The following is a 27,065-nucleotide window of genomic DNA, read 5'->3' on the forward strand; positions in this document are numbered from 1 at the left end:
CTCTTCCCTCCCTCCGTCCCTCCCTCACTCACCGCGTGGGCGCGAGGTGCCGCGGGAGCAGCAGCGCGAGCTCCGCCCCTCAGCGAGGCGGGCGCGGCGCTTCTACCCTCAGCGGCGTCGCCTCGGCGGGAGGCGGCGCGGGCGGCCGGGCCGGGCCGGGCCGGTTCGGGCCGCGCCGCCCGGGGAGAACCAGAGCTGCGCTGAGGCGTAGGGGAAGGGGACGAGATGGCGTCGTGCGTGGGGAGCCGGACCCTGAGCAAGGACGACGTGAACTACCGCCTGCACTTCCGCATGATCAATGAGCAGCAGGTGGAGGACATCACGCTGGAGTTCTTCTACCGGCCGCACACCATCACCCTCCTCAGCTTCACCATCCTCAGCCTCATGGCCTTCGCCTTCACCAGGTGTGCGGCCCCCGGCGGCGCCGTGGGGATCCCCCGCCCTGCCCCTGGGTGCCGGCAGTGCTGCTGCCGCGCGTACCCGGCCCTGGGGCGAAGGGGGTTCCCGGGTTGGGGTGGGGTGGGGAGGGGGCTGGCGCTGGTCCCCCGGCGGTGAGGACGGGCAGCGCGGCTCCGGCGGGCGGTGGTTCCTGCTGGAGGCGGGTTAACGGGAGACCTGGTGTCGGGCCGTGACTTGCTGTGTGCTCTGCAGGCAGGGGTGTTGCATCGCTAGCTGGCTGGAGAGCACCCTGCTCGGCAGGCCCTCTGTTCGAAGGGCGGTTATCCTCCTCTGCTGCGTTTCCTGGGAACTTGTTGATCGTTTTGAGGCTCTTTGTTAAAGTCTTTACAGAAATGTGTGTTTCAAGCAGTTGCCAAAAACGGCTTTTGTTAGACTATCAAGAAGCCCAGCAATGACATCACTCAAGTAGGTAATTTACCAAGCTTTCAGTGGACTGGGGTGACTGTTTTGTGTCATCATTTTTATACAACACACTTTGTCTGTGGCCCGTCACACGTTGGCTCAGGCCCCGGTACTGATATGCTTAGCCACATCCTTTGCCCACCACAGGAACAGCTCTGTGGACTTTACCGCTGCAGTCATTCATGGAAATAAAGCTAAGAACGGATACAGTCATTTTCAGGAGCCTTATTTGTAAACAAAAGGTATAGCAGTGCCGTCTGAAGGGTATCTTGCAGTATTTTTCTAAGTTGTGTATACTTTTTATTGCCTCCATGGGGCTCGAAGATGATAACATAATCCACCTTTAGGATAAATCATGCAGTCTCTGGGCAGACAGTGATTCCTGAGAGGCTTTAACTGAGTTGTGCATCGTGTTTTGGGGTCGTGTACCCTTTTGCAGCATTGTATGTATACAATCGCAGGTTCCAATGGCCTTGTTGATTAAACTCTGTATTTGACAGAATAACATCATCATTTGCTTGTAGGCCTGATACACAGTTCAGTGTGTAATCTTCAATCTTAGAATAAGAATCTAAATGTATAGTTTTTATCAGCTTTGAAAATAATGGTCAAGCCTCGGTTGAGCTGAGAAAGGAGCATAAGGAAGTGTAAAATAGTGTAGCTGCAAATGGTCAGAGGTGTGCCTTTTCTTGTTTTAACTTGTGTATGGCCCCAAGGAAGATATTTTTGGTGAACACATCCCTTGTTCTACTTAGATCTTGTTACCTAAGCTAAAGTAGAATGTCCTAGGCATCCCTTCTTAACTCTTAAATCAGAGACATGTTTCTGTGCTTTGGTACAATGTTTAATTAAAGACCTTTGCTACAAGTGCTCCTCTTGTACTGTCGTCCCTTGCCCAATCACATTTCTCACTATAGGGCTAATTTAGGTCAGATTTATGAGTTACTAAGACATTGTTCTGAAGGATTAATGGAATTGATCGCTCACCTTTAGGGAGGGAAAGGATTTTGCCATAAGTTCTTTCAAGCAGAGGATGAACCAAGCAGCAGTTTCAGAATGATGGAGTCTTCTATGCCCAAGGAATGTTGCTTCCCTTCTGGGATGTTTGTTTGCATTTTTCCGAGAGGGTTGCTAACTTTTCTTTCCATTTGTCTTGCTAGCTTTCTAACTGCAACTTCAGTTTCATTTTCTTCCCCGTCTGTTTCTGCTCTGCCTCACTTCCTGTGTTTAAATACCCATTGACTTCTCTGTAATTTTTCTGTTCCTCCTCATCTCAGGTTGTGGAAGCTACTCTGATTTTGTTTTCTTCCCGCCCTTCTACTATTTCCAACTATCGCAGGAGTTTCCTGCATCTCCTGGGTGATAAGAGAGTGCTGCCTCTGTTCCCTTATTTGGACCACTACCCAAACCATATATACTCTTTGAGAAACTGGGGGGGAGGAGATAGTTTCCCATATGCTTACAGTATGTGCTCCCAGGTCTGGTATTTCTATTCCCATCAGCTTATTGCATTGAGTCTCCAGTGACTGTGTTCATGTTTCTACCTCCAAGGCTCCAAGGCACAAGGCTCTGTAGACTTCCCAGTAAGGTGTGACAAGTGATTCTTTGCTTCCCCTGTGCTATCAACTGTTCCACAGCTCTCCTGGTCAACTATTAAGCAGGGAATTTTCTGTGATACATTCACACTGATGTTGTTAAGTAAGACTTACATTTTCAGGAACTTCAGCATAGGCAGAGGAAATTTTGCTTCCCTTAAAGTCTTTCTTGTCTCTTCTATAGTTGTTTTGTGTCAGAAGTATATGGGGGTTCAGACAAACTTAGAAAATGCTTTTCCCTTGGATGTACCAAGCCATAACGTGGGGTCTCCCTTGAGTTCACTGAGAGCAGCTGGTACTGTCTTTGAGCTGACAGGTAAGGGTGAAGCTGAACTTCAGAGAGCAGTAATCTTCAGGTAGCAGTAATAATAATCCAGAAAAAGAAATGTGAGTGTGTTTAACTCTTCCACGTTAAAGTGGGGAGTAGAGGGTATTCTGTTTTTTAAAGCACATCCTTCTAGTGCTTCTGACAATGGCTGCATCTGCCTTGGTTATTTCCTGCTGAATGAGCCAGACACAGGCTCCACTGCTTCCAGGCTGTGCCTGGGGGTGGAGGCGTGGAGTGGCTCTAGCTTTCCCTATCCTCTTCCTCCCTAGAGAGAGGGATGTGGCCTTCTCTGAGCCCAGAGCCAACCAGCAGGAGGGCAGGTGGGTGCTGGAGGGGATATTTTTTGGAGCACAGCAACAGGGCTGAGGAAGGTGGCAGGTTGGTAGCTTCTGGTGTGAAGTTGCAGGGGTTTATGGAAGCAGGAGTAAGAACTATGAGGATATAGCGCTGTTGTCTTTCACATTCCTTGATTAATGAAGTTGATGTGGATTATTGTACATTTAGGTTTGGTTTGGGGAGTTTGTGGAAGATATTTTTTTTTTCCCCTCATACACTCTAAATTTAGTGTCCTAGCTATTTTTTCCCCAGTTGAGTATCTTTTTTTTTTTTCTTCATGATGTAATAAATTACTAGCTTACATCTTTGTAATGTGCCAGTGTAATGTAGTGCTCTGAAGAGCAGGAGAGAGAAAATAGTTATGCAGGTATTGTGTGCTTTGGTTTGGCTTTGTTTTTTTGTTTTTTTTTTTCCACCAAAAAGCTACAACATTGCAAAATGCACTGATAAAGTGGCTTTAAATTGAGGGAATTTTCATCTGTCCTCCCACACTAGCATTAGAAATCGTGTTTTTGCTGCATGAATGCTAATATTTCAAAGTCAGCATCAAAGTTCCTAAGGCTAAGTGAGGAGATGATTTAGCACATTTTGCTGATTGCAGCTTGTTGTGATTGTGTCTTTCCTCCAACAGTTATTTTGCTTCCCTGTTTCTTTTGGCGTTCCCCAAAATAGTTCTTCGAGGCAAACACTATAATTCTTATACTAACTAGTGCGCAGTAGCGAGTCTTTTGCTCCTACGTGTTTTTACCTGCTCCTGGCAAGAAATTGGATGTCTATCCCTTTTGAAAGGTACCTGAAAGCCAAAATGAAATGCCTCTACCACTCACTTGGAATGAAATGCAGTTTAACACCACCTAAAACATCTTTGTTGATTTTGGGGGGGAAGTGGTGCCAATGTGAGACTGCTTTCCTGAAGCTGAGTAGTACTCAGAATCCTGATATGCAAAGGTGAGGACCCTTCAGCCCAGCTGGCGTGACAATTAAGTGATGTGATCACAGTGGCTTTCACTTCTTTCTTGGCTGCCCCAAATTGTACAGTGATGTAACACTAGTAATCTGTACTCTCTTCAAAAAAAAAAAAAAATCCCTTTACTTGGTAGCACCCATGACAGCATGTGCATGTGTGTTATTTGCATATGTTTAAACAGAAATATGACTTTGCTGTCTGAGCCATCAGAGCCTGAGGCTCTGGCTGGTAAGTGTGCTGGATGGCATGAGGCCCTTGAGATTGCCAAGGGAGCCAGAGTTAAGCTCTGGAGCTCGGGCTTCATAGCTGGTGTAAACTGTCAGCCTGCGCAGCATGCCTGCAGGAAAATGACTGGTAAATCTGGACTGAGCTGGTTTAGAAAAAAAATAAATGCTGTGGGGAGTCCCTGAGGCCTGCAGAGAAACCATTGATGTTTAATGTACTCTTTCCTGCCTTACAGTTAAACTAACACAGTGCTTAAATGCCTCACAATGATGGAAGTCTGTGGAGCCGTTAAGGTTCAGTTTTGAGGGAAAGGGAAATAATTTGGGAAAGAGAGATTTCTTTATTTTATAACTGCAGCAAATATGTAATGTGGAGCGCATTTATGCTGTCACAGATTCTTCACTGAACCATCCAGAAATGCGACAGATGGTCTGCCAGGAAGAGCTTTACCTTTCTGAAGTGTGCTGGGAATTTTTTGGTATCGTGGGTTGGTAATAAATAAAGGGATATACTTAAATAGATAAACTGATCCGAAGTACATGAACCAGATAGTAAAACTTTTAACTTGAGTTGTAGTGGCTGATATATTATGAAGTATTAGCCATGTATATTATGATAGTCTGAAGTTTGTTTCTATTTGTATTACTGAAGTATCTTAGAAGCTGACTTCTGGTTAGAAGACTTGGGTGGGCTGCTTTTTTGGTGAATCTCGCTGCTGTACACCATATTCTACCCGCCCAAAAAGAAAGAAGAGCTCAGTCAAGTTTGCCTTTGCATTTCAAACTGATTTCTTAAGTCTCTGTTCTGGCCATAATATGACAGTAGCACAAATAATACCTGTTATTTTATTCAGAGCTTTGACTTAATAGATGTAAAGCAAGTTGATATTTTTTCCCTGGTTCTTTTAAGTTTTTCTGTCTCTCTGTTATACACAGATTCTAAGCTTATAAACATTATTTCCCCCGTCTCTGCACTCACCTCAGGCATTTGGCATTGGGAACAGGCCAAGGGAAGTGAAGGAGATGGTGAGCAGCACCAAAACAGCAAAGGGAAGCCTAGGAATTGCATCCAGGCTTCCAAAGTTTTTGGTCCGAGTCTGTTTGCTGTGAAAAGTACTTTTGATGATGTTTCTGTGAATGTTAAAGCAGGATGATTTTTTCACCTTGTATTAAATTTAGTCATTGTTTCTGCATTGGCTTCTAACAGAGCTTATGATGTGTGCATTGATGATTATGTTTAACTCGGTTCTAAGAAAGCGATACCCAGAATTGCAGAGTGAAAAGCATTCAGTGCAGTTACTGTCTTGACTTGTTATATAACCAGCATGCTTATTTCTTATACTTATTTCCATGTGGTCTTTATTTAAATAACATGATATCTGCAGAACCTTTTGACTTCATCCTTATAATGTACTTTAACACTCTGTTGTTGTCTGTCTCTTCAGGGATGATTCCGTCCCAGAGGATAATATTTGGAGGGGTATCCTCTCTGTGATTTTCTTCTTTCTAATCATCAGTGTTCTAGCTTTTCCTAATGGTGAGTAAGGTTTATACTGCTTATACTTCACTTCTTGTAACATGTGAATTTCTCTTTATTGCCACTATGTTTATTTTGATTTTTATTAAAGTACCACTTTTAAATGTATTTTTTTCTTTAATCTTTTGAATTCCTTTATGTTAAGGAACAGTTTAAAAATGGGTTGCAATCATACTGAATGGAGATAATGGTGAAATGCAAGTTATTTATAGCTTCTGTGTATCTAACAAGGAAGTCAAGTTTTCAGAATCTGTGTCTCTATTTGCAGGTGCGCAGTTGCAACTCAGATTGCTAACTAAGATGCTGCCAGATAAGGATCTCCTTAAACAATGTTTAAAAGGACTCTGCCTCAGTGTGTTTTAACAGATGTGTCATTCTGCAAATTCTCAGATATAACACCTTATATAAATCACATTACCAGAAGTTAATGATAGTTAGAAATGGTTGAAGTCACATAAAATGTATAACTACAGTTGCTCAGTAGAAATTAGGTTGGACAAAAATTTTGGTAACTGTGTGAGGAGCATAAAGTGCAAAAAGGTAAAAACACTTGTGTGACACTTAATTCTGTGGAGGAAATGCTGTCTTACTGGTGTTCAGGTTTTTTTAAAAAATAATTTATTTATTTTTAATTTTTACTTATTGCTGTCAGCAAGAGCGTAATTCTTGGGTCAAGTCTAAACTGTCTGAGGATTGACAGTGTTCAGGAAAAAACAGTGATTATGCTCAGGGCGGCTTTGTAGTTCAGAGTTGGGATGTATTTTTCTCATGTTTTACAAGTTATTAATCCATATTTTTCACAAAGTACTTCCTGAAAAATTGAACGCCAGAGAAAAATGAGCTTTATGTATACAGTGGTGAAAGAGCAGTCCGCAGTGTGTGCTGAAAATATTTGTTCAGCCACTTCTTGCTACTGAAAAGTATTATTCATGCTTAGAGGTTTTCCAGTTTCACTAGACTTACCTTCTCTGCTTTTCACATTAATTGAGAGATTTTTAATCTAATAAAGTCAGTTTAATCACTGGCTCTAAAGTAAATAATATTGACACTGGTAAAGAGCATAGGTATCTTGCTTCCTGTTAGATATATGGTACTCAGTTTGGAAGTTTTAGGAGGCCTGTTTGCTAACATTTCATGGTCATCTGGAGGCTAAGCACCATGTTTCTTTGCTAACACATAGAAATTTGTATTTGACTTAATTGAGAGCAAGCCATGTGTGAGCTGTGGTCTAGAAAACAGATCAAGAGATCCTCTGGTGACACCTGAGATGTGGTATCTGCTGAGCAAACAGTGTATTGCTGTTCTGGAAACAACTACATAAAAATAATTGAAAATTTTGTCTACACCCTACTAATTGGCAGTCTCCTTTTCTCTCTGAAATCTGTTGTTACCATGTCTTTTTTAATATAGGGTCCCAGCATTTAGGTATAGTACATAGTTTGATGGAGAACTGATCTGTATTTATGTGAGGTATACTCAAAAATAGATTATGTGGTTCTTATTGACATGTCTTTTAGTAGGTTTTTTGTTTGTTGTCCACAGGACCCTTTACACGTCCCCACCCTGCAATATGGAGAATGGTTTTTGGTAAGTTTAAGTTGTCTTTCTGACTTTCTTGGTGCTTCTGCAGGACCAGCCATTTTAACTTTCAGATGAATGGAATTGTCATGATACATAATTGTGCATCAAACTTGTGTGAATGTCACTTCCCTCCCACTTCTGAGCAGTTGTTTATAATCTGTTCTTAATTAGGTTTGGGAATGTCATTGTAGTTACTTTGTGTCAGGATGGTGTAAATTAGATCACCAGAAAGGGATCATTCCTTGTGATGCTCTCTGGTTTATGGTTTGTGTTTGTGCTTCCTAATCTCCTTCCCCCACACCCTTCCTACTGCCATCTCTTCCCACCCCAGAAAAGTTTGTGGTTTTTTATAGTTGCTGCATATACTATCTGACTTCTAATTAAATGTAGTGCTTCCTTTCTTTATTGGCAAAATATGCTATTACTTTATTAAATTGTATCATGGTCTAGCTTAACATACATTTATTAATATTCTTAACATGTATATATTAATATTCCTAGCTTACAATTCCGGCAGAAATACCTGTAAATATTAGTTGCATTCATAGTTTGGAAAATAATTGTATTAACTACGGAATTACCGAGTGAAATCCTGCTCCTTAAACATCTGAATTACATGGCAAAACATAAGGAATTTTATTTTGAAATAATTCGGAGTACACAGATCATATCCTAGACTTTAAGCATATTTGCAGAGAATTAGGCACATTTGATTTAAAAGCTGCTCTGTTTCTTTTTAAGGGGACTGTATGTTTCTCTCTCCCGCCATCTTTATATAGCTAAAAATAAGTAGCCTCCCAAAGTAGCTGATTACTCATCTGTTGACATTGAGAGGATACTGCTGATTAGATAGTACTCAAAGAATTCTGCTCCTGTGAAGTTAGGGAAACACAGGTCCTGCTGCTCATTTCAGGTTTCAGCAAATGTACATTAAAAGGTCATTCTTAGTGTTGATACTGTTGGAGCTTGATCCCCTGTACTTTTGGGAAAAGGCTGCATGCAAAATCAAGAGCAACATTTTTCCCTGCATAATGCTGTTTCTTCTGGCATGGCTTATTTAGCCACGCTTGAAGTCTCGGACTTATTCAGTAGATGAAAGGTAGGAGTAGTGTGTCCTCAATATCTCAGGATGCACCCTTGCCTGCAGGCTGTACTACTTGTAGTAGTTTAGCATCTGTTTACCTGATGTGTTTTTAGGGTGTACTGCAGAGGACAGTATATATACTGTCTGTTGACGTGTTTGTACTTGAATGGAAGTTGTCCTTTAGCATACACTGGGGATTAATAACACCTGAGTTCTGGTTATAGTTTAAAAATATCTTTTTAGAATTGCTATAGTTTATTTTGGATGGCAGATACTAAGTTTATTCACATTAATCTTTCTGCCTTTCATGACATTGCTGCAGGACACAACTAAGTTTGAGTGCTAGACTATGGAAGTGGTGTTGGTGTTTCTATGCCTCTTCCAAATGTGGTCTTAGATATCTGTGAACTTGTGAATAATATAAAGATGTGCTCCCAACAGCAGCTTCATCTACCCGCAGATCTACACCTAGGACTCTTTAACTTCTTACAAATTCTAATTAAAAAAAAAAAAAAATTCAGACATTGGGACGAGAGACACAGTAGTCCCAAATGCAATAGTGTTTCATAATTTATAATAGTGTGAAAGCAAATCATAATCATCTTTATAAGCTTCAAACAGCAAATTTTCCAGCTCACAAAAGTAACTCAAACATGCATTAGTTTATAACTACTCTTTTTTACCAGCATAGTTCAGAATTGCCAGGTGGGATCTTTATTGAAATCTGCATGTACGTTTAGGGGCCTACACTAGTGAGACCGAGAATACTTAAAGCAAAAGGGCAAAGCTAATCCAATCCTGGAGTCCTAATGTATTTCTTACTAAAGAGCTTCCTGATCACAGTCTTGTGCTACTTGTACTGCAGACTGATTTTTACTTTTACTGTATTCATGCAGTTGAGCATATATTATATCAAAGCAGGAGGTGATACGAAGCGCTGAGTGCTCAGAGATTACTATCTGGCTTGGGTCTCTTAAGCTTTTTTGCATGTAGCCACTGTATATAGAAAACTCATTTGTGTAAACTGGGCATGTATAGAGCACCAGTTTGAAAGCAGCTTTTTGGACTCTGTGTCCCAAGGAGTTTTGTGAGTGAACATGGTTCTAAAGCTGAGTCTTTTTGCAGGTCTCAGTGTGCTCTATTTTCTGTTCCTGGTGTTCGTGCTCTTCCTTAACTTTGAGCAGGTAAAAGCAGTGATGTACTGGCTGGATCCTAATCTTCGATACGCCACAAGGGAAGCAGATATTATGGTATGTATCCATGGCACTTTTTTGGACATTTTGGCTACTTTAGATATGTTTTACATGAGTGGCAAGGGAGAAATCTGAATTTGCTGACATGAGCAGTGCAAGTTTGTGCCTGTATTTTGAGTGTCAACAAACCTTTTGTGTCAACTGCTGTTTCTTTACTTTGAAATCAATTGTTGTGAAAAAGTCTTGTATGTATTCTTTCTAATGCAGATGTTCAAATGAGTGTGCAGTCAGCAGTGTAAGATACGTTTACAGTGGAGTGGCTTTGGATTCTTTTAAATAATAGATGTGAGCCTGGACACTGAAAATAGACATAGCAAGGTAGTATCTAAATGAGGCCTGTATGGTGTGTGTCCTTGGGATCAGGTTGGGTTTTTTTGATGTCACAGTTCTGCAATCAAAGAACTTTGGTCTTGCCTTACTGCTCTGAGCTTAGTACATGACTGGCATGCTACTGAGTGTATGGAAATCCAGGTACAGCAACTACAGGGCTCTGCTGCCTTCCAGTCACCCAGCTAAGTGCTGGTGCAGTTACCACTGGGAAATTACTTCTGTACACCATGATCTAGAGTGGCATGGAAAGCCAAGCTTCTTGTTCTGCCTGTTGAGCACCTTGCAAAGAGTTTCGAATACAGACAATATTCCCCTTCAGGAGAGGACACGAGCGCAGGGAGTTGAGATAGTAAAAGGAAGTCTGGGAGAAGTACGTGAGGTGTGTTGGGAGGCAGGCAGAAGAGAATGTGAGCAGTTGAGTACCAAACAGAAGAGGGTTACTGCATGGAGAAGCAAGAGTTGCCAGTCTTGTCCTCTTCACTGTTGAATCAGATTACTGCCCACCTCCTGGCCAGCGTGCTCCCTTGCGCCTGGGTTTGCGCATTTGCTCACCATGGTCACCTGTTGTATAGTAAGTGCTGTTATCGGACTCATGCCTCAAGAGTAAGGAAATGCACTGGTTGTCTCTGGCAAATAGCAATTTACTGCATATGCAAACTACTGCACAGCACCTAATCAGCAGTGACTGCAAACTTCTGCCCTGTAGCACATAAGAGGGACTGGAAATCTTTACAGAGCAGTAAGCTTACATTAGCTGATTGACAGTGAGGGCTGCATACAGGCTCCTTACCTGGAAAACGCTGGATGCTTCAGGTGTTCCACCTCAGCTGATCAGCAGTACATGTTTTGCAACTCCAGCATCCAGAGCGGGGCTGTGACTTTCTGTTCTGCAGGAGGCTGTGGTGGTAGGGAGGCGTGGGCAGCCTGCTGTTAGGGTGGTGGGAGGACACATTGCTAAATGGAGCATGAGCATGGGGGTTAGTGATGTTGCTGAGCAACAAAAGGGAGCTGAGATGAGGAGTCTGTTGGTAAGTCAGATTCACCTGGCTCTCCTGTCATTTAAGTTAGAAATAGCTTCAAGTCAGGGGAGGACTAGTATTACTGCTGGCACAGAACCACAGTACAGCAGATTCCCTGACTGTAGCAGTCAGTGGAAACTTACTCTGTACTAGTTTGCAATCCTGATACTGTCACTTAAAGTTGGAGTAAATTTTTAAAGTGCAACTATAATGAAGGCTGCAGCTTGGTTCTCTTGCTCAGGCCTGTCGAAGTTGCTTGAGTATAAAAGAAAGTTCAACGCATTTCACTGTATGATTGGCAGAGCTGCAGCTGGAAAGATGAGATAGAGGGGGAAAAAGCCCCAGTAAAAACAAAAGCAAAAAAGCAAGAGCCCTGAAAAAACGCTTACTTTTGGAGTAACCTCATTGTGTTCACTCATCATAGTTTCAGGTACCATGGTGTAGCTCAGAGCCTGCATCTTCCATTGTGCATTCTGTGCTTCTCATGCAAATGAGCCAGTTTCAGATCTCTTTGGGTATGTGCACTAAAGCTGCAGCTTTGCCATCCTTAGGACAGGTGGTGCACCTTTCTCTGAATGACCAGCAGCACTGGCATGTGTGAGAAGCAATACCAGGCTTTTACTTCAGGGAGCACCAGCAGTAGGGGTTACTTACAGTTTCATAGTGGGACTCAACTGCCTGCTGATAGAAGTATTGGTATGAAATTGTGCATTCTTCTCTTTGGAGACCAGGATTTAAATGTTTCTCTGCCGTCCCCTTTTCAACTTGATCATGGTTTGTTTGTGCAGGATTAGCAATAGTTCTGGCCTGAAAGAGAGTACTTTCTTAATTCAACAGCAGTGCTGTGTTGTCACCTGCAGGTGGCAATGTATATTTTAGGAGGGTTGGAGAGCAGAGGTTTTTTTAAATGTGTGTTTCCAGTTGGGAATAGTTCAGTTTGTGCCCAGTGATGGGACAGAACCCCACAGATGCAGCCTCCTGATGGCATACAGATTTTTTTTTTTTGTTGGGCAGTGATTTCTAGCACTTGCTGTACAACATGATGAGAGAACACATTTCCTTTGTTATTCATGATTAGAATATTAATTAATATGCCACTCATCTATGACAAAACAGTTGCAAGTTCCCTTTGATTTTTTTTTTTAATTAGTTCGGCCCTGTGACCGAACTTTCTCAATATGAATGTGTTCTGGGAAATTACTTTCATGAGAAAAACAAGACACAAAAGATACTCAAATGAACATGGGGATGAGTAATGTAGCATCACAAACTGGTGAGGATGAGCCACATCTGAACACCAGACAGCACGAAAATGGGAAAAGGTGGTTATTTCGAATTAAGACCCCAAAGAAAAGCAAATAACTATTTTATGGAGTATTGTTTGCTGACTTCATTATTATTAACTTTATTGCTCCTGCTGTTCCTCTATCACATAAGAAATACATGCTCCTTCAGGCACCAAAGTCTATTCTACCGCCCTTCAAATTAGGGCTGTATTGTGATGACACTGAGTCTTAATACTGAAAGTTTTCATGCAGAGTTTAGAGGGACAAGAAAGCGGAATAACTCTTATTTGAATATCCTTATAATTTCAGTCTTGTTGCACTGGATAGAAAGAAGTTTCTTCATTCTTGTGTTCCTGAAGTTGCCTGTTGATTGAGATGTTTTTGTGGTGGGTTGGGTTTGTTTTTTTTTTTTCATTAACAGGAGTATGCTGTGAACTGTCATGTTATCACCTGGGAGAGAATCCTCAGCCACTTTGATATATTTGCTTTTGGGCATTTCTGGGGCTGGGCTATGAAGGCTTTGCTGATCCGCAGCTATGGGCTGTGCTGGACTATTAGCATCACCTGGGAGCTCACTGAGGTAGGCCACCCATTTATCTTAATTATAAACAAATGTATGAGACTTGAATTGTTCTTGAGGAGAAGTGTGAATGTTACTAGAAGGATGACTCACTAGTTCTCAGTGTAGATTAACATTTTAAGCCTTATAAACCAGATGCTGAGCAAGTGATGCAGTTGCATTAGTGGACAACAGCAAGCTGGGGTTTAGGTAAGTGACTTACTACTACTTGAATAGGAAGGAAGTCCAGGCCAGCCTGTTGGTGCCATCCATGATTTGGTTTTCTGCTGTTACGGGAGTCAACACGCATGCTACTACAGACATTGACTAATATTTCCTGATTCAGAGCAATTGTTCTCCTTTTTCACCTTGCAGTATCTGTGATCTACTGTTGCAATCCCCTTACCCCAAATACAACAGTATTATGCGTTGTGTGTAGTCATGTTACTGTACAGTGAAATGGAGTTGAGGGATTCCCGAGGAGGGTGTGAGGACCCATGAGGAGAAGTCTGTATGGAATGGCAAGACACCATTTTGGTGTGTTGTTTCCTGTTGTGAGGCCTGAGTGCAGAGCCCTTCTTTTGTTAAATTGTACCCTACAAGCCTAGTTTATTCATGTTCACTGACTTAAAAATGTGACTTTTTTTTTTTTACTAGTCCTGGATCTAAGCTAGTTCACATGCAGTGTAGTCCCCTGCACCATGGTTTGGAGGGCCACTGACTTAGTTTTCTTTACCACAGTTCTCCCAAGCACATGCTGAAGTCATTTGACTGTTGGCACTTTCAAATCCTATTTTGGATAAAAAAAAATACAGATACTTGACTTGATTCAGTCAACTGCCTGTTACTTGGACTGTGGGTCCTTATTGTTAGATCTGTTTTAAGAATTCAAGCTGATTAATTGCTACTCTAAATATTTTCATCTGCATGTAACCTAGAGCTTGATTAGTAGAGTATGTGTCACCTAAAATCCAAGGATGTGTTTCCATAAAAATGGGTTTAATTTCATTATATTCTTTGATTGGACAATTCAGAGAAAAAAAGAAAAAAAAATCCAATTTCTATCAGCTTTTGGGACAGCATAGTCTAACCTGTCACACTTAAAATGTTAAATGTAGATGTCAACACCTGAATTTAGTCTTTAAAATTGTAGTTTTCTGTAGAGCTTGCCATCTTGTGAAAGCTTGGCTCATCTGACAAGGCATTTGTAATTCAGAAACACAGATAAGGATTTAGTTGTCGAAAAGTCAACTTCTGGGTTTTAAAATACTAGTGCCATGAGTTCCTTTTCAAAACATGTTTTTGTTCTGTGGCATTGAAGGATATGCAGTTTTCTAAGCTATTTTGAAACTGCTTAAGATTGGGATTTCACAAGTACCTGTCCACAAAAAACAACTTTGCTAGTTATTGTACTCATTTTTTTCCCTCTGGAAAAGAATAAATTTGGATTTGTTTCACACGCACTCTTATCATTCAGCTGATCATCACACAACCATCGTCTTCAATTTGAAACCACATGGGGTATCTAGTATTCCCTGTTGTTGAAAGGCAGATTATTGGAACGGACAATGTGTTGGGTAAGGTTCAACATATAGAGAGGTTATCACCACTCAAATGGATTTTTAATGAATTAGTTAATTCAGGAGAGTCATTAGAAACCTACAGAAGTTACAGGGGCAGTTACATAGGGATTTAGCTGTGCATCTCCTATTAGCATTAATGGATTTCAGCTGGCTCCCCATTCTGAAATGGGACACTTGGCTCATGCTCCATACTATCAGATTAAAGTTGGGATGCAGGTAGACCTCGGTCTCTCATTCTGAGAAAACAGCCAACACCTTAGAGATGGTCTGGCTAACACCTATGCTCTGGGTTTTGCTGCCTTATATGTAATTTCTGGTATCTTTGGCTGGATTATTGCAGATTTTGATTCATAGCCTAATGCCCCTTTCAGGTTAAATTAATTTAAAACATGAAAGGGAAACTGTAGCAGGATAACGAGGAACATGGTATAGTTTGGGTCCTGAAGAGAAATTAAAATTTTATTTTCTACAGTTTGAAATTCCCATAGCCTTGTCAAAGAAGAACAAGTTACTTTGATAGACTTTTGCAAGAGTTGTTCAAAGGAACTGTCATTGTCAATAAATAGACCAGTATTCATTCTTGCTGTATACAGAAATCATTCTTGTTCCTTTTTCCACATCTGATTTTTTCAATATTTTATTTATACATCTGTTAACAAAAGATACTGTATTACAAAATCATACCAATCTTCCACAGACACAGTGTATGTACATTAACTGACAAAAATTGTACTGTTTTTGTGGAGGTAAGAACATTCTTTAGTTTGCTATGTGTTTTGTTAAGCATCTTCTTGAGTATTGCAGAGGGACTGCTTAACACATGGCTGTCTTGATTTCCAGTCCAGTGCTAACTTTTTCAGTTTATTTTGGGGGTTGCTGTGATTTTTTTTTTTTTTTCTTGTAGAATAGAGAATACAATTATTTTCTCTTAAAGGAGAATGAGAAGCTCTGAGTCCTCTTCTAGCTCTCAGTAAATTATGCTTATATCTTGCCTTAGCTTTCACTCTATCAAGAGTGTAAAGTCACCAAATGTATCTGTAAATATGTTTAATTGCCTTACGAATGCCTTATAGTGGTCTTCAGTTAAGTTGAGTATTCAGAAAGGAGCAGATTGGTTGAGAGGTAAATGATTTGTGGAAATTCCAGTTATGGAAATTAAGATTCCAGTGGAAATCTTAAAGGGACTGAATATGTTTTGATATATCCAGATGGTGTCAGCTTTTCAGTCTGATGTTGGTTTGTTTCTGGCCTATTTTCCAGTATCTTCATCATATAAGTACCTTCATCATTAGTGCTTAGCAGAGACCAAGCAGGAAGGGAGAGTGGAATATCCTCTTAACTTCTTGAGCCATTCTGGATCAAATATAGCAGCAAAGCTTGAAGTGCCTGAAGTACTGGTGAACTCTTAATATTTTTAGTCACTAAACTTCCTAAAAATAGTAAATGAAAGAAGGAGTTTTGAAATAGAACAAGTCTGAAGTCCTGAGCTCCAACATGCTTTAGTATTTACAGTTGTTACAAATACATCTGTTCTACTTACTGCATCTTGTTGTTTAGAAAACATACTTCTTAAAACTGTTTAGCAAAAATAAAGCAAAGATTCTCTTCAACTTATTTTTTTTAAAGCACAAGCCACCTTCTTTTCTCCAAGAAATGCAGTAGTTTTGCTTGTTTCATGCATTTCTATGAATGTTCTGTGTATCATCTTTGAGAGGCCAAGAGCTGCATAATATCATTATATACAGCATAGCCCCAACAGGGAATGGTGAGAAGGAAACCTCTGATGTCTTGTGTGGTTCTGTCCAAGGCTTTCTGAAGTTAATGGAAGGATGCCCATCAAATTTCAGTGGTTGTGGCTCATTTTTTAATGTGTACTTAAAAAGTGAATTTATATCAGTTCTGTACTGTTCCTCACCCAGAATCTTTTTGCTGTATTCTGTAGCTCTTCTTCATGCACCTTCTGCCTAATTTTGCTGAATGCTGGTGGGATCAAGTCATTTTGGACATCCTGCTTTGTAACGGGGGTGGCATCTGGTTGGGCATGGTAGTTTGTCGTTTCTTGGAGATGAGGACCTATCACTGGGCAAGCTTCAAGTAGGTCTAAATTAAAGCTTGATACAACATTATGTTTGATGTTATAATATTGAATTCATTTCCTTGGGAGATAGACCTTCTTTGCATATGTAAAATGCATGTGGTATAGAAATAGCATGCAATCTGCGTGTGCTAACAATGCTGTAGATTTATTTTAAATGTTAAAAATCCATCTCATAGTAATGCTACTGTACAGCGTATATTTCTAGATATGATTTTATATATATAATTTTCCTTCGTAATCTAAGTTACAAGCATTGATGCCAAATGAAAATATAAAGTAATAAAGCTTTGCATTTTCAGTTTATTTTGTACAAGTAAAACTTTGAAGAAGGCAGTGAACAAAACAAGTGGTAATTATTTTCTCATTATGCAATGCTTTTAAACTAGTTTTAGGCTCACCTTGCTGAGGCGTTAGTGTGGCAATCTGTCAGCACTAGTTGTAATTGCAGAATAGGAATCAGGCTGATTGTACCTGTGCTGTGAATTGCCTTACCCCATTGCTGACCCTCTAAAATGAACGGAGTAATTGCAAAATAAAGAACCCTTGGTTGTGTAAAAGGACATCAACTTGTGGCCTAGTAAGTGTCAGTTCCTAGCTGTCCAGGTATGGTTTCTTCCATTGTTATTTGCCCCTTTCCTGCCTTCTTCCCTGCCAGTTGCTGGCAAGCATGGTTATCTGCATGTTACCAATGGTATAGATGAAACAGGATCAAATACAATGAATTGACAAAGGATGTTGCCTTGAGAGATGGAAAACGAGCCCAAATTTTGACTTCCAAATTTATACCCTTGCATGAACTTCTGCATTGCTTTCTTTCCTCTTGCTCGGAGAACCATCCAGCCTTTAGTCTCAATTCAATTTTCCTGCATTTCAATTCAGGAGGAATAATAAGCATTATAGAGTTGATGGTCCCTCTGATTTTAGAGAGTTCACTGAAAGTTAAAACAGCAGAATATCTATGGCAGGACTAGTCTTTACTGTCCTTGTGGAATAATTTTTCCTCATGTTCTTTTAAATGCACGAGTAGATATTGTTGGATCTTTAATGTGAAGAGGAGCTGCATAGAATGAGAAGCTTTTGCTTATGCCCTTTTGTTTTCTTTTTTCAATGAATAAACACAGATCTTAAATATTAGAAGGTACCCCCTAACCTAAGATCCCACTAGCCTAAAAAACCACAAGTATCAGAAATGTCAAATCTGAATCTTCTTTTTTTGTCCAGAAGGGCTAGGGAAATAAGAGGGTGAAAACTGACTTCTAGCCCTGCTAGTCTTCCTTCAGAAAAGAAATCTCTGAGTTTTTCGTAGATTCCCTGTCCTTTGGATGCTGTTACTCATCTGAATTAATGTTATCAAGAGCAAGAACCAGTAACACATCTGTCAGATGAACCTCCATTCACATCCTCTTTCAAAAAGGAATTTAAAAGCCTTCTGGCTTTTAACAGTGCTATCACATCTCTCCAGAAGATTCGCGTGCATCTAATATCAGAACAGCAGGGGTTGTGTGGGCTGGTAGCGCAGTATTTTCAAACCTGTGGAGCCAGCCCCATATACAATTAACGAATAATGAATCTGACAGATTCCTGAAGGATTGATGTCAGTGAGCTATAGAACAAGGAGTCTTTGGGAAAAGAGCAGTGGCAGCATAGCCTGGGAAGAAATACCCTCTGGATTTTCCAAGGGGGTTGCAGAATCACAATCCTTGTTTCTTTCCTTTGAGGAGAGAATGATAGATATGTTTTGTAGTTAGCTACTCACTGAGGATAGAGGAGAGTGGGCTTTCATAGCAGAATGTACCCTGACTGAAATGCTTAATAATTATATTTCTTAATCCACCCTTGCCTGGTACACAGTTGTGTCTGTGAAGATTTCTGCTGTCCAGCGAAAAAGTGTGCTTGTTCTGAAACATCAGTAGCGTGGCTATTGCTTTTTTTTTAACTTGGATATTCCTTGTATTTACTCCAGCCGTTCTCCTTTTCTAGGGACATTCACACGACCACAGGGAAAATCAAAAGAGCTGTATTACAGTTCACCCCAGCCAGCTGGACCTATGTCCGCTGGTTTGACCCTAAGTCTTCATTTCAAAGAGTGGCTGGAATCTACCTTTTCATGATAATTTGGCAGGTAAGAAATAAATTCTGTGAAATCAAAGCTGCCATCAGCTCAGTTACTTATTGGCTGCGTTCAGCTAGAAGATACTCTAATGCAGTGTATGTCCATCATTGAAATACACAGTTAAATGAATTGATAATACAGAATTGGTCAGGGCATTGTTCGGGGCGTTACGTGATAGTTCAGGAGTGTAATTACAGAATCTGCTGAAAAAAACAAATGTTACAGATTGCTGTACTGGCCATCAGATTACTCTTTGCAATTGATACAGTTTTAAAAACTGCTAGACAGTGGGGTTTTGGGTTGGGTTTTTTTGGTTTGGTTTTGTTTGGGATTTTTTCTTTCCCATTGACTATTGGATGGATCAGTGATACTCAGAATTCTGGCCTGGATCCAACAAGACTCCCTAGTATGTCCCAACTGCTTTGGTGCTTCATCATGCAAGCGCTAGAATGCTAGCAGACCTCACTAAAACCTTTTTTTTTTTTTTAAAAAACCTGCTGAATTTAGTTTTTAAAAGAACTGAAAGTTGATATAATTTTTTTTTATGTGATCTCTTCTACTCCTCTACCAAATTTGCCTCAGTCATTCATACCTGATTTAGGATATGAAAGTTATCAGAAGACCTCTGCAGTGTGAATTACTGTCTGGTCCCTTAATGGGTTTCTGGAAAAGAGAGCAAATTTCTTCACAGAGGTGTTATAGGGGAGAATTCTTTATTTTACTAGCTTGTCCTAGAGCAGGAACCTTAGACTCTTTAAATCCTCGATTTAACCAGCAGGGCTCTAGGAGAGCATAAATAGCTTTCTTTCCGTGTTTCAGTTTTCATACTAATCTTTGCATGTTTTCTGTAGTAACTCATTAAGAGTTATGTAAGTTGAACACTATTAACTAACTTTATGTTTTTTCCTAGCTGACTGAGTTGAACACATTCTTTTTGAAACATATCTTTGTGTTCCAAGCAAGCCACCCGTTAAGCTGGGGGAGAATTCTCTTCATAGGAATCATTACAGCACCAACTGTAAGGTAATTTTGTTGCCATGGGGTTTTTTCTTCAGTTTAAAGTAGCTTGACTTACAGGCACCTGAGAACTGTGTATAGTTTGTGAATAAGTACAGCACATTTCAAGAAATTTTTGCTTTTGCCACCATGAAAAGCAAAACAATCATCACTTTTCAATAAAGTGTATTTTCTGACAAATAAACTAATAAGGTAAAATGTATATAAACATCTGTTTCTATAGGGATGCAGAACCAGTCTGTTCCATCTTCTGTTTGTATAGTATCTCCCTGTTTTGTGAGTTAGCTGCATATATTATTCTTGAGGACTGCATGTGAAAGTATCCAAGTTGATGAGTCAGGTGCTCAGAAGTGTAGACAAGGAAAAATAGAGCTGTTTTTCTGAGTTCCTTACTCTGTCTACAGTAAATGTTAGCCTGTTATAAAAAAAGATAGAGCATTACTATATTCTGAGTAACAGAACAGTATATATGTAGTGTTACCAGTTGTATAGAAACATTAATCTGCTTTTAATCATGCACGCTATTTCACATTGTTAGCAGAATCCTGTTAATTTTTTTTTTTCTGTGCCATAGCTGGAGGTAGACAGAATGCACACAGTTCTGAAGTTAGAGGCAGAGAATTTCCCATTCCCGTTCATGTGTAAAGCGATGTTACCTTGGACAGTTAAATGGCAGCCATGCATTGGTTTATTCCTAAAATACAGCTGTGAGTGTCTCAAGTTATGTGCAGTGATTTCACAGTGTTAGTTAAATCACCTTGATCATCCTATAAGCTCCTGTATAGGTGAGCTCTTAAGTATCTTTACGACACTTGCCAACCTGTGAAAGTCTTTATTCTTAAACAATACAAGGATTGTTGGATTAATAACACTTGTCTTCCCCATCTGTCAGTGGAAATCAGAAACTGAGAAAAGGAACTTTGGTTCCACTTCTTTGGAATTTCCCTCTCTAAACTCTTAAAATTTAGGAACATGAAGAACAGAGCAGAATGGTCTCCAGTAGTGAGAAATTCTACTCTGTTCTCAAGAGGAAACCATGCCAGTGGTTAGAGCCCTCACCCAGGGTATAGAATAGCCATGTTCAGTTTCTTTCAAGATTCAAACCCACATCTCTCAAGAAAATGCAATTGTTAATAAATTAAAGAAAAACTGGAAAAAGTGGGGGTTTCTGTAATTTTTTCAAAGCTATTGCACTTTGCCTAAAAGAATTGGAGATTCAGCGGAGAGGCAGGAGACAAACATGTAGCTTTGTTAGCCTACTAGTTTGAGTACTTTCCTAGTTCTTGCTCTCAGGATTGTTTTCTGTGTTGTTTCAAGCTATTCGATCTATCTGATCATCTGTCCTACTAGAATTGAAACTGTCTGGTAGACATCCAGCATGATTGCATATGATTTTAACCATCAGCACTTCATTTTCTGTATAGATACATTTGTAACATAAAGTTGTTTTCTAAATGTAAATACTGTGGGGACTTTCAACTTCACAGAAAAATTTTCTTGTTTCCTTTCTCAGGCAATACTATGCGTACCTCACAGATACACAGTGCAAAAGGGTGGGAACGCAGTGCTGGGTGTTCGGGTAAGTGTTCTTGCTGCATTCTTGAAGCTCTTGGACAACTGTTGAGTATTAGTCCAGCATGGGAACAGGCTTGGCATGAAGCCAGTCCTTGTCTTTTGTTGTTTTTAGTATAAAGAACAGTATGGAGAGATTTTCTTTTTTTTTGCAAGTTCAGAGGAAAGGAAAATTCTGGATTTGGAGGTAGAACATGGGAAGTGATGGAATGAGTAAGGAGAAGAACAGAAGGAAGATCTAGAAACTGTTGGATAAAGCTAGGCTCCTTTAAGTTAGCATTGGCCTTGCTGCCCATGTTCTCAGTCAGGTGAAAAGGATAAAGCTTTTGCCTCTACCACTTGCCTGTCATCGGAGCAATGTTTACCTGGCCATCAAGGTGGGCATTGCTTCTCTTAGCGGAATCACAACAGAAGACAGTGAAACAAACCATGGTTATCAACTATTTCTATTCTGTTCTCAAAGAGGGAAAGGAATAATACTATGAACGATGGTTACCTTGGCTACAATCACTTTCAACATGTCTCTTGGAGGAGACCTTTAAATGAAGAGTTTGCATGATTGCTTCTGGTGAGAACTTCTTTTCTGCATGGCTTGACTAAAATATACTGCTCTGGAAATCTGAAGCATATATATTGTAGCGTTGTAAAAGCTTCTTATAAGCAAGCAGTGGAATAGTGTCCCTTTTGACTATGACTTGAAAGATTACCAATGGGAAAACATAAAAGATCCTAAATCACGTCTTAAAGAAAAAAGAAGTAGTATTTTAAGGAACTGTTCAAGAATCTAATTTCTGATGCAAGTGATTTTAAATTAAAACAGCTATTTCATTCTCTTTGTCAAGATTAGTGTATGTCTTATTTCCAAAATTGTCTGAACCATTTTTGTGTTTAATAGAAGAATCTATTACTGTTTTAAATTGGAATAGGATTTCAATGAGCCATAAAATACTCAAATCTAATTTAGAGGCAGTGCTTTGGCAAACTTATCTTACCTTTACTGTTAGTCTTAGGGATGTTGCAGAGTTTTAGGAACAGTGCTGGGCTGGAAGACATGTTTTCAGATGCACTGCACCACCATAAAGAATGCCCCTTTCTCAACATTTGAGATGAGACCAGAGCATGCTGCAATGTAATTGAAGGAATTTCTACTCTTGTTTTAAATGTACCCTGAAGAACATGACACATGTCTCCTTGGGTTTGGCTGGGCTTAAATATTCACTTCTTCAACTGGCTTAGCACCTTCATGGATGGATCTATTACTGTCTTCAACATCCAATGGACATGCAAAAGTTATTAACTCTGTTCTTGTATAGTTTAACTGGTGCTGAGTAGGAGTTAATAATATTTTCTATAAGCCTAAACTTCCTTACTTAGGGAGGATCCCCCTCCTTGAAACATGCATTAGAATTCCTAAAGAGAGCCTGTAATGCACACAGTCCTTAAAAGGGATTTTTTTTTTTTAATGATCGTGGCAGAGTAACATGTCTTTGTCACTGGTATGGATGGTGCTTTAGTACTGAAGATAACTAATCACACAGTTAATATGACTACTTAATTTACAGTTAGAATCAAATAACCTTGTGCTGTTTGTACATAAACCGTTTAGTAGTTACAGGTCAAGAGTATTAATATTTTGGAGTTATGCATTTGAATACAGACATGTTACTGAAATCTGTATTTAAATGATTAGGAATTGAGATGTTTATATGAAAAAGGAAATGTTCTCAACTATAGATGGTAATTTTAGAGTCTTATAGAAGACACATTTTAAACAATTCTATAATTTTGGGGGAAGAATTTTCAGGTTCTGCATTATGAATAAAGGAAGATGAACTTGTTTCATCCAAGAGAAAGAATGTAAACATATTCTTTTGCAATACGAAGGGAAATATGATGCTGAATGTTTGCCTTCTGACTCTGAAAAATTGTGAAGGATTACAGAAACCATTATCCTTGGTTCAGAGCTCTCACTGAGCACATTAATGTCATATGTGTCAATAAATAGTTGCCCAAATATCTCTTTACTATCGCATAACAATAACTGCAACAGAATATTCATCTACAGTCTGTGCTAATTGTGGGAGATGTGTAAGTATTCTTGATACTGCTTTCTTCTGCTAGAAAAAACAGAGCAACACTAGGAGTTCCTGTTGTTGGAAAAGCAGCACTGTTCTTGTAATTTACTGTCCAGAATATAATTTCTGAAGCAATTAAAAGCAAGTATATACAATAATCATATCTGTGGTGATCAAGACACACTTCTAAAGGCACTAATTGAATTTGTAACAGCCTAACCATGGGAATAATTAAAATGAGCGCCTTGTATTAGTATGAAACTGTGTTCTTTGCGACAGGATGTATACTGTAGCATCACTCTCAATAGATGGACCGTAAGTGATGTAAGGCATGAACAAGGCCAGTGCAACAGCTCTGTTGGAAATTGCATAATTTTTCATTAAGATGAAGCCTTTCAAAAAGGAGTATCTGGTAGGATGTTACAAGACCATTTTGATTGAATAAAAATGTAGTGTCTTTAGTTCTATGGAGTATTCTCATCACCCTTCAGTAGGACACTAACACCTTTCTCTGTTAGCATTCTTCTGTCTCTTGATTTACCACTTCTTTAACTGTAATAGCTGTCCTGTTGTATAATGCACTTAACCTGAGCATTCTTGACAAAAATAATGGAAAGAATGTATAAATGCTGCACAAACAGCTGTATTAGTTTTTGAGTCCCTGTTGAAAATAGCCTATTGTTTTGTTTTACCTTTGAGTATATCATACCCTCATATGTTTGTTTCCTGATGGTCATCTTTCTGTTCCTACTGCTGTAGTTCAGTTTAACTATTTTTTAATTTTCAGCTGGATCAGTAAGAATAATATAAAACCAAGAAAGAGAAGTAGTTGGTGACCCAACAGAGTTAACACTGCTCTCAAGTTTTTACTAACATGCGCCTCATGAATTTGCAGTATTGGTCAATTAGGTGTTAATTCCACAGTTTTGGCCCTGCTCATCATGCTGCAAATCACATCAGATGGTACAGAGAAAGCTTTAATTTTTTATTTGCACCAGGACCATCTCTGCAATACCAGTGGTTAAGTCACACACATCTATCCTTCCTCTTTCATGGAGGGAGCTGGGTCCTGTCTGCCAGGCAGCAGAGCTGGTTTTGGCAGCTCCCTGGCTGTGGGGAATGCTGGTAGGGAATGTGTCCTGCAGTGTCAAGCCTAGAAGACCAGAACACTTGACCTGATGTTAAGTGTGCCTGCACTTTGAGGAGGAGTCTTCATGCGTGTGCTCATATGTACAACCTCAGAGTCACTACTGAACAAGTTAAGCATTGAACTTTTATAAATTTAATAGTTTTCTTCATTATTTACTTCAGCTTGAGAAGAGTCAATTTTCTATGCTTTTGTTGCATCAGTAACATTTCTACACTTGTATTCGTTAAAAATATGTAATTTTGTGTCCAGGACCAATACAAACTAAATATATTTCCGTGGCAGCTGATGGAAGCTTTGGATTCATAACCCCTTGTTTCACACCAGGTGGTGGACAAGCCTCCATAGCTTTGAGCCTGAAAAGGTGTAAACATCTGGTAACTGGAAGAGAGCTGGAGATACTTGTTTTGATTCTTATAATGCCAGAGAGGAAAGTAAATACTGCAATTTTTCCTCTCACATTTCTCCTGAAATCCTCTGATACTGTAATGTGGACCTGAGTTTACAAGTAAACCTGAGCAAATGCTTGGATTCTCAGAGAATTTGAAATGCTGTTTCATGTTAATTCTCTCATTGAAATGCATCTGAAGCAAGCAAAGAAGCCTATTTAGAATTGTAGTAAATTTACATCCAGTAGAGAAATACCCAAAGCTCAGTTCTAGTTCACCCAACTGAGAGTCTGTTGGTTGTTCAGCATGGAAAAGAAATTATATCTGATGAGGGCGGAAGCACAGTGGTGGATATAAAAAGAAATTATCTGCTATTGGCACACACTCCTGCTTGTTCCCTGGGCAAATAAAGGCTTGTAGAATTGTGAACTGCTGGTCAATCACTTTTTGTATGCTGTTTATGCAGAAGAAAAGTATAGGAAGAAAAATAAATTTCCCAAAGAATTTCAGTTAATGGTGGTGTTGGGGATGTATGTGCTCACTAGAGTAGGGCTTGTTTAGAGCTGACAGTCTGGGATCTGTGTTGTGAACATGGGAGTTAAATCCTTAGTGTTTGTAACCACTTTCCCCCCCTCTCTTTCATTTACCCACAGGGTTATTGCTTTCCTTGAAGCTATTGTGTGCATAAAGTTTGGACAGGATCTCTTTTCCAAAACACAAATACTGTATGTTGTGTTTTGGCTTCTCTGTGTGGTAAGTGAAAGATTTCTCATGTGAAACATAAAGCATGGCAAAAGCATTGAGAGCATCTAAATAGCTTCCTCTCTGGAACATTGGCAGCAGGGGATCGTTGTGGGGGAATGCTGGTAAAGAGCTTTGTGCACGTCCTAGGAAAAGCAAATGCTAGGTTGTTTAGGACACACTTTGAAGGGACTAGAGTAACTTTTTTTTCTTATTCCTTGACATAGCAGAATATAGCCACTTTACCAAGTGCTTAACAATGAAACAAACGCTAGTTATAGGGTGCGCTATCGCTATGGGAGAAAATGGCAGTTCAATTGAGACCAAATTTGGTGGCGCTTGCTATAGCGCCCACTAAAAGGAACAGGAGTTAATGAATAGCATTAATAAGTAATGCATGTTGTTTCACACTGAAGTCTTACAACTACATAGACAACCCTGCTTTATCAGGCAAATCCTTCTCGCTCAGCCTGCAACTTTCTGTACTTCAGTGTGATTACTGCAAATGCAGCATGAAATGCCCATTTTATAACAGTAAATGGATGTTTGTCTTGCCAGACTTGTAACTCCGATGCCAAACACATTTTTAATGGTCAGTGAAAAATAAGGCATTTATAATAGGCTGACAGATATATACTTTGCTCTTCTAGCTGTGAACACAATTTGAACAGGTGATAGGGAGACAGAATTTATTCTCTTATTTAGCATGATGATTTTATTCCTGAAACTTCAGAGGAGAAAAGTATTGAATTGCTTCCTGGATCAGAGCACCACAAAACCAAACACGTAACCCAGCCTGAAGCATGGGTCAGGGAGAAGGAGAATTTGTTTTTTCTCCTGGGCTGGTTGTTCCTGATAACATACCTACAAGTGCCTACCAACTGCCTTTGTATGATGACTGTACAGGGTGAGGACAAAAATGATACTGACTGTATCCTGCATGTGTATGGGCAATCTGTATGTATTCTCATGCTCCCATTGATAATTGGTCTGCATGCCCCATGGTGGCAGAATGTATGTGTACCTTGAAGTTGAAGCACGAGTCTCACTCATCCTGACAAAAGATGCAGAGAGAAACAGAGCATGAAAGTCTCTGAATGCGGAATCTCCAGGGACTCTGAGATCTTGAACCAGCAAGGAATTTGGAAAACATTTTATGGATTATTTTTTCTTTTTCTTCTCCTCCCTTGTTTAGGCCTTTACAACTTTCCTGTGTTTATATGTTATGGTTTGGTATGCAGAATACTACGGCCACCGAGAAAAGGTACTTTATTAGGAAGCCTGTTTTTGTTTTATACCAGAGTTAAAACTGCAGTGCTTCTAGATATTAGAATTCTTTACCAGAGCTAGTATAAATGGTGCTGAGGGGG

At 39.8% G+C, this 27,065-nt stretch overlaps 1 protein-coding gene across 3 annotated transcripts in view; it reads left to right on the forward strand.

Moving 5' to 3' along the window:
- Positions 1–101: 101 nt before the first annotated feature.
- The window catches only part of PTDSS1 (phosphatidylserine synthase 1), a 32,162-nt gene continuing 5,198 nt past the window's right edge, over positions 102–27,065 (forward strand). For 2 of the 3 annotated variants that reach the window (XM_074884975.1, XM_074884986.1), the window contains exons 1-11: positions 102–404; positions 5,757–5,848; positions 7,391–7,435; positions 9,639–9,763; positions 12,823–12,981; positions 16,486–16,637; positions 18,622–18,763; positions 19,665–19,777; positions 21,285–21,350; positions 25,608–25,707; positions 26,891–26,959. In XM_074884975.1, the coding sequence (XP_074741076.1) occupies positions 226–404; positions 5,757–5,848; positions 7,391–7,435; positions 9,639–9,763; positions 12,823–12,981; positions 16,486–16,637; positions 18,622–18,763; positions 19,665–19,777; positions 21,285–21,350; positions 25,608–25,707; positions 26,891–26,959 (1,242 nt within the window). In that variant the 5' untranslated portion in view covers positions 102–225. The remainder of the gene's footprint in view (positions 405–5,756; positions 5,849–7,390; positions 7,436–9,638; positions 9,764–12,822; positions 12,982–16,485; positions 16,638–18,621; positions 18,764–19,664; positions 19,778–21,284; positions 21,351–25,607; positions 25,708–26,890; positions 26,960–27,065) is intronic. The other variant, XM_074884997.1, reaches the window with a different exon arrangement.

The sequence above is a fragment of the Strix uralensis genome, chromosome 1 (genome assembly GCF_047716275.1).
Source record: "Strix uralensis isolate ZFMK-TIS-50842 chromosome 1, bStrUra1, whole genome shotgun sequence".
Taxonomy (NCBI): domain Eukaryota; kingdom Metazoa; phylum Chordata; class Aves; order Strigiformes; family Strigidae; genus Strix; species Strix uralensis.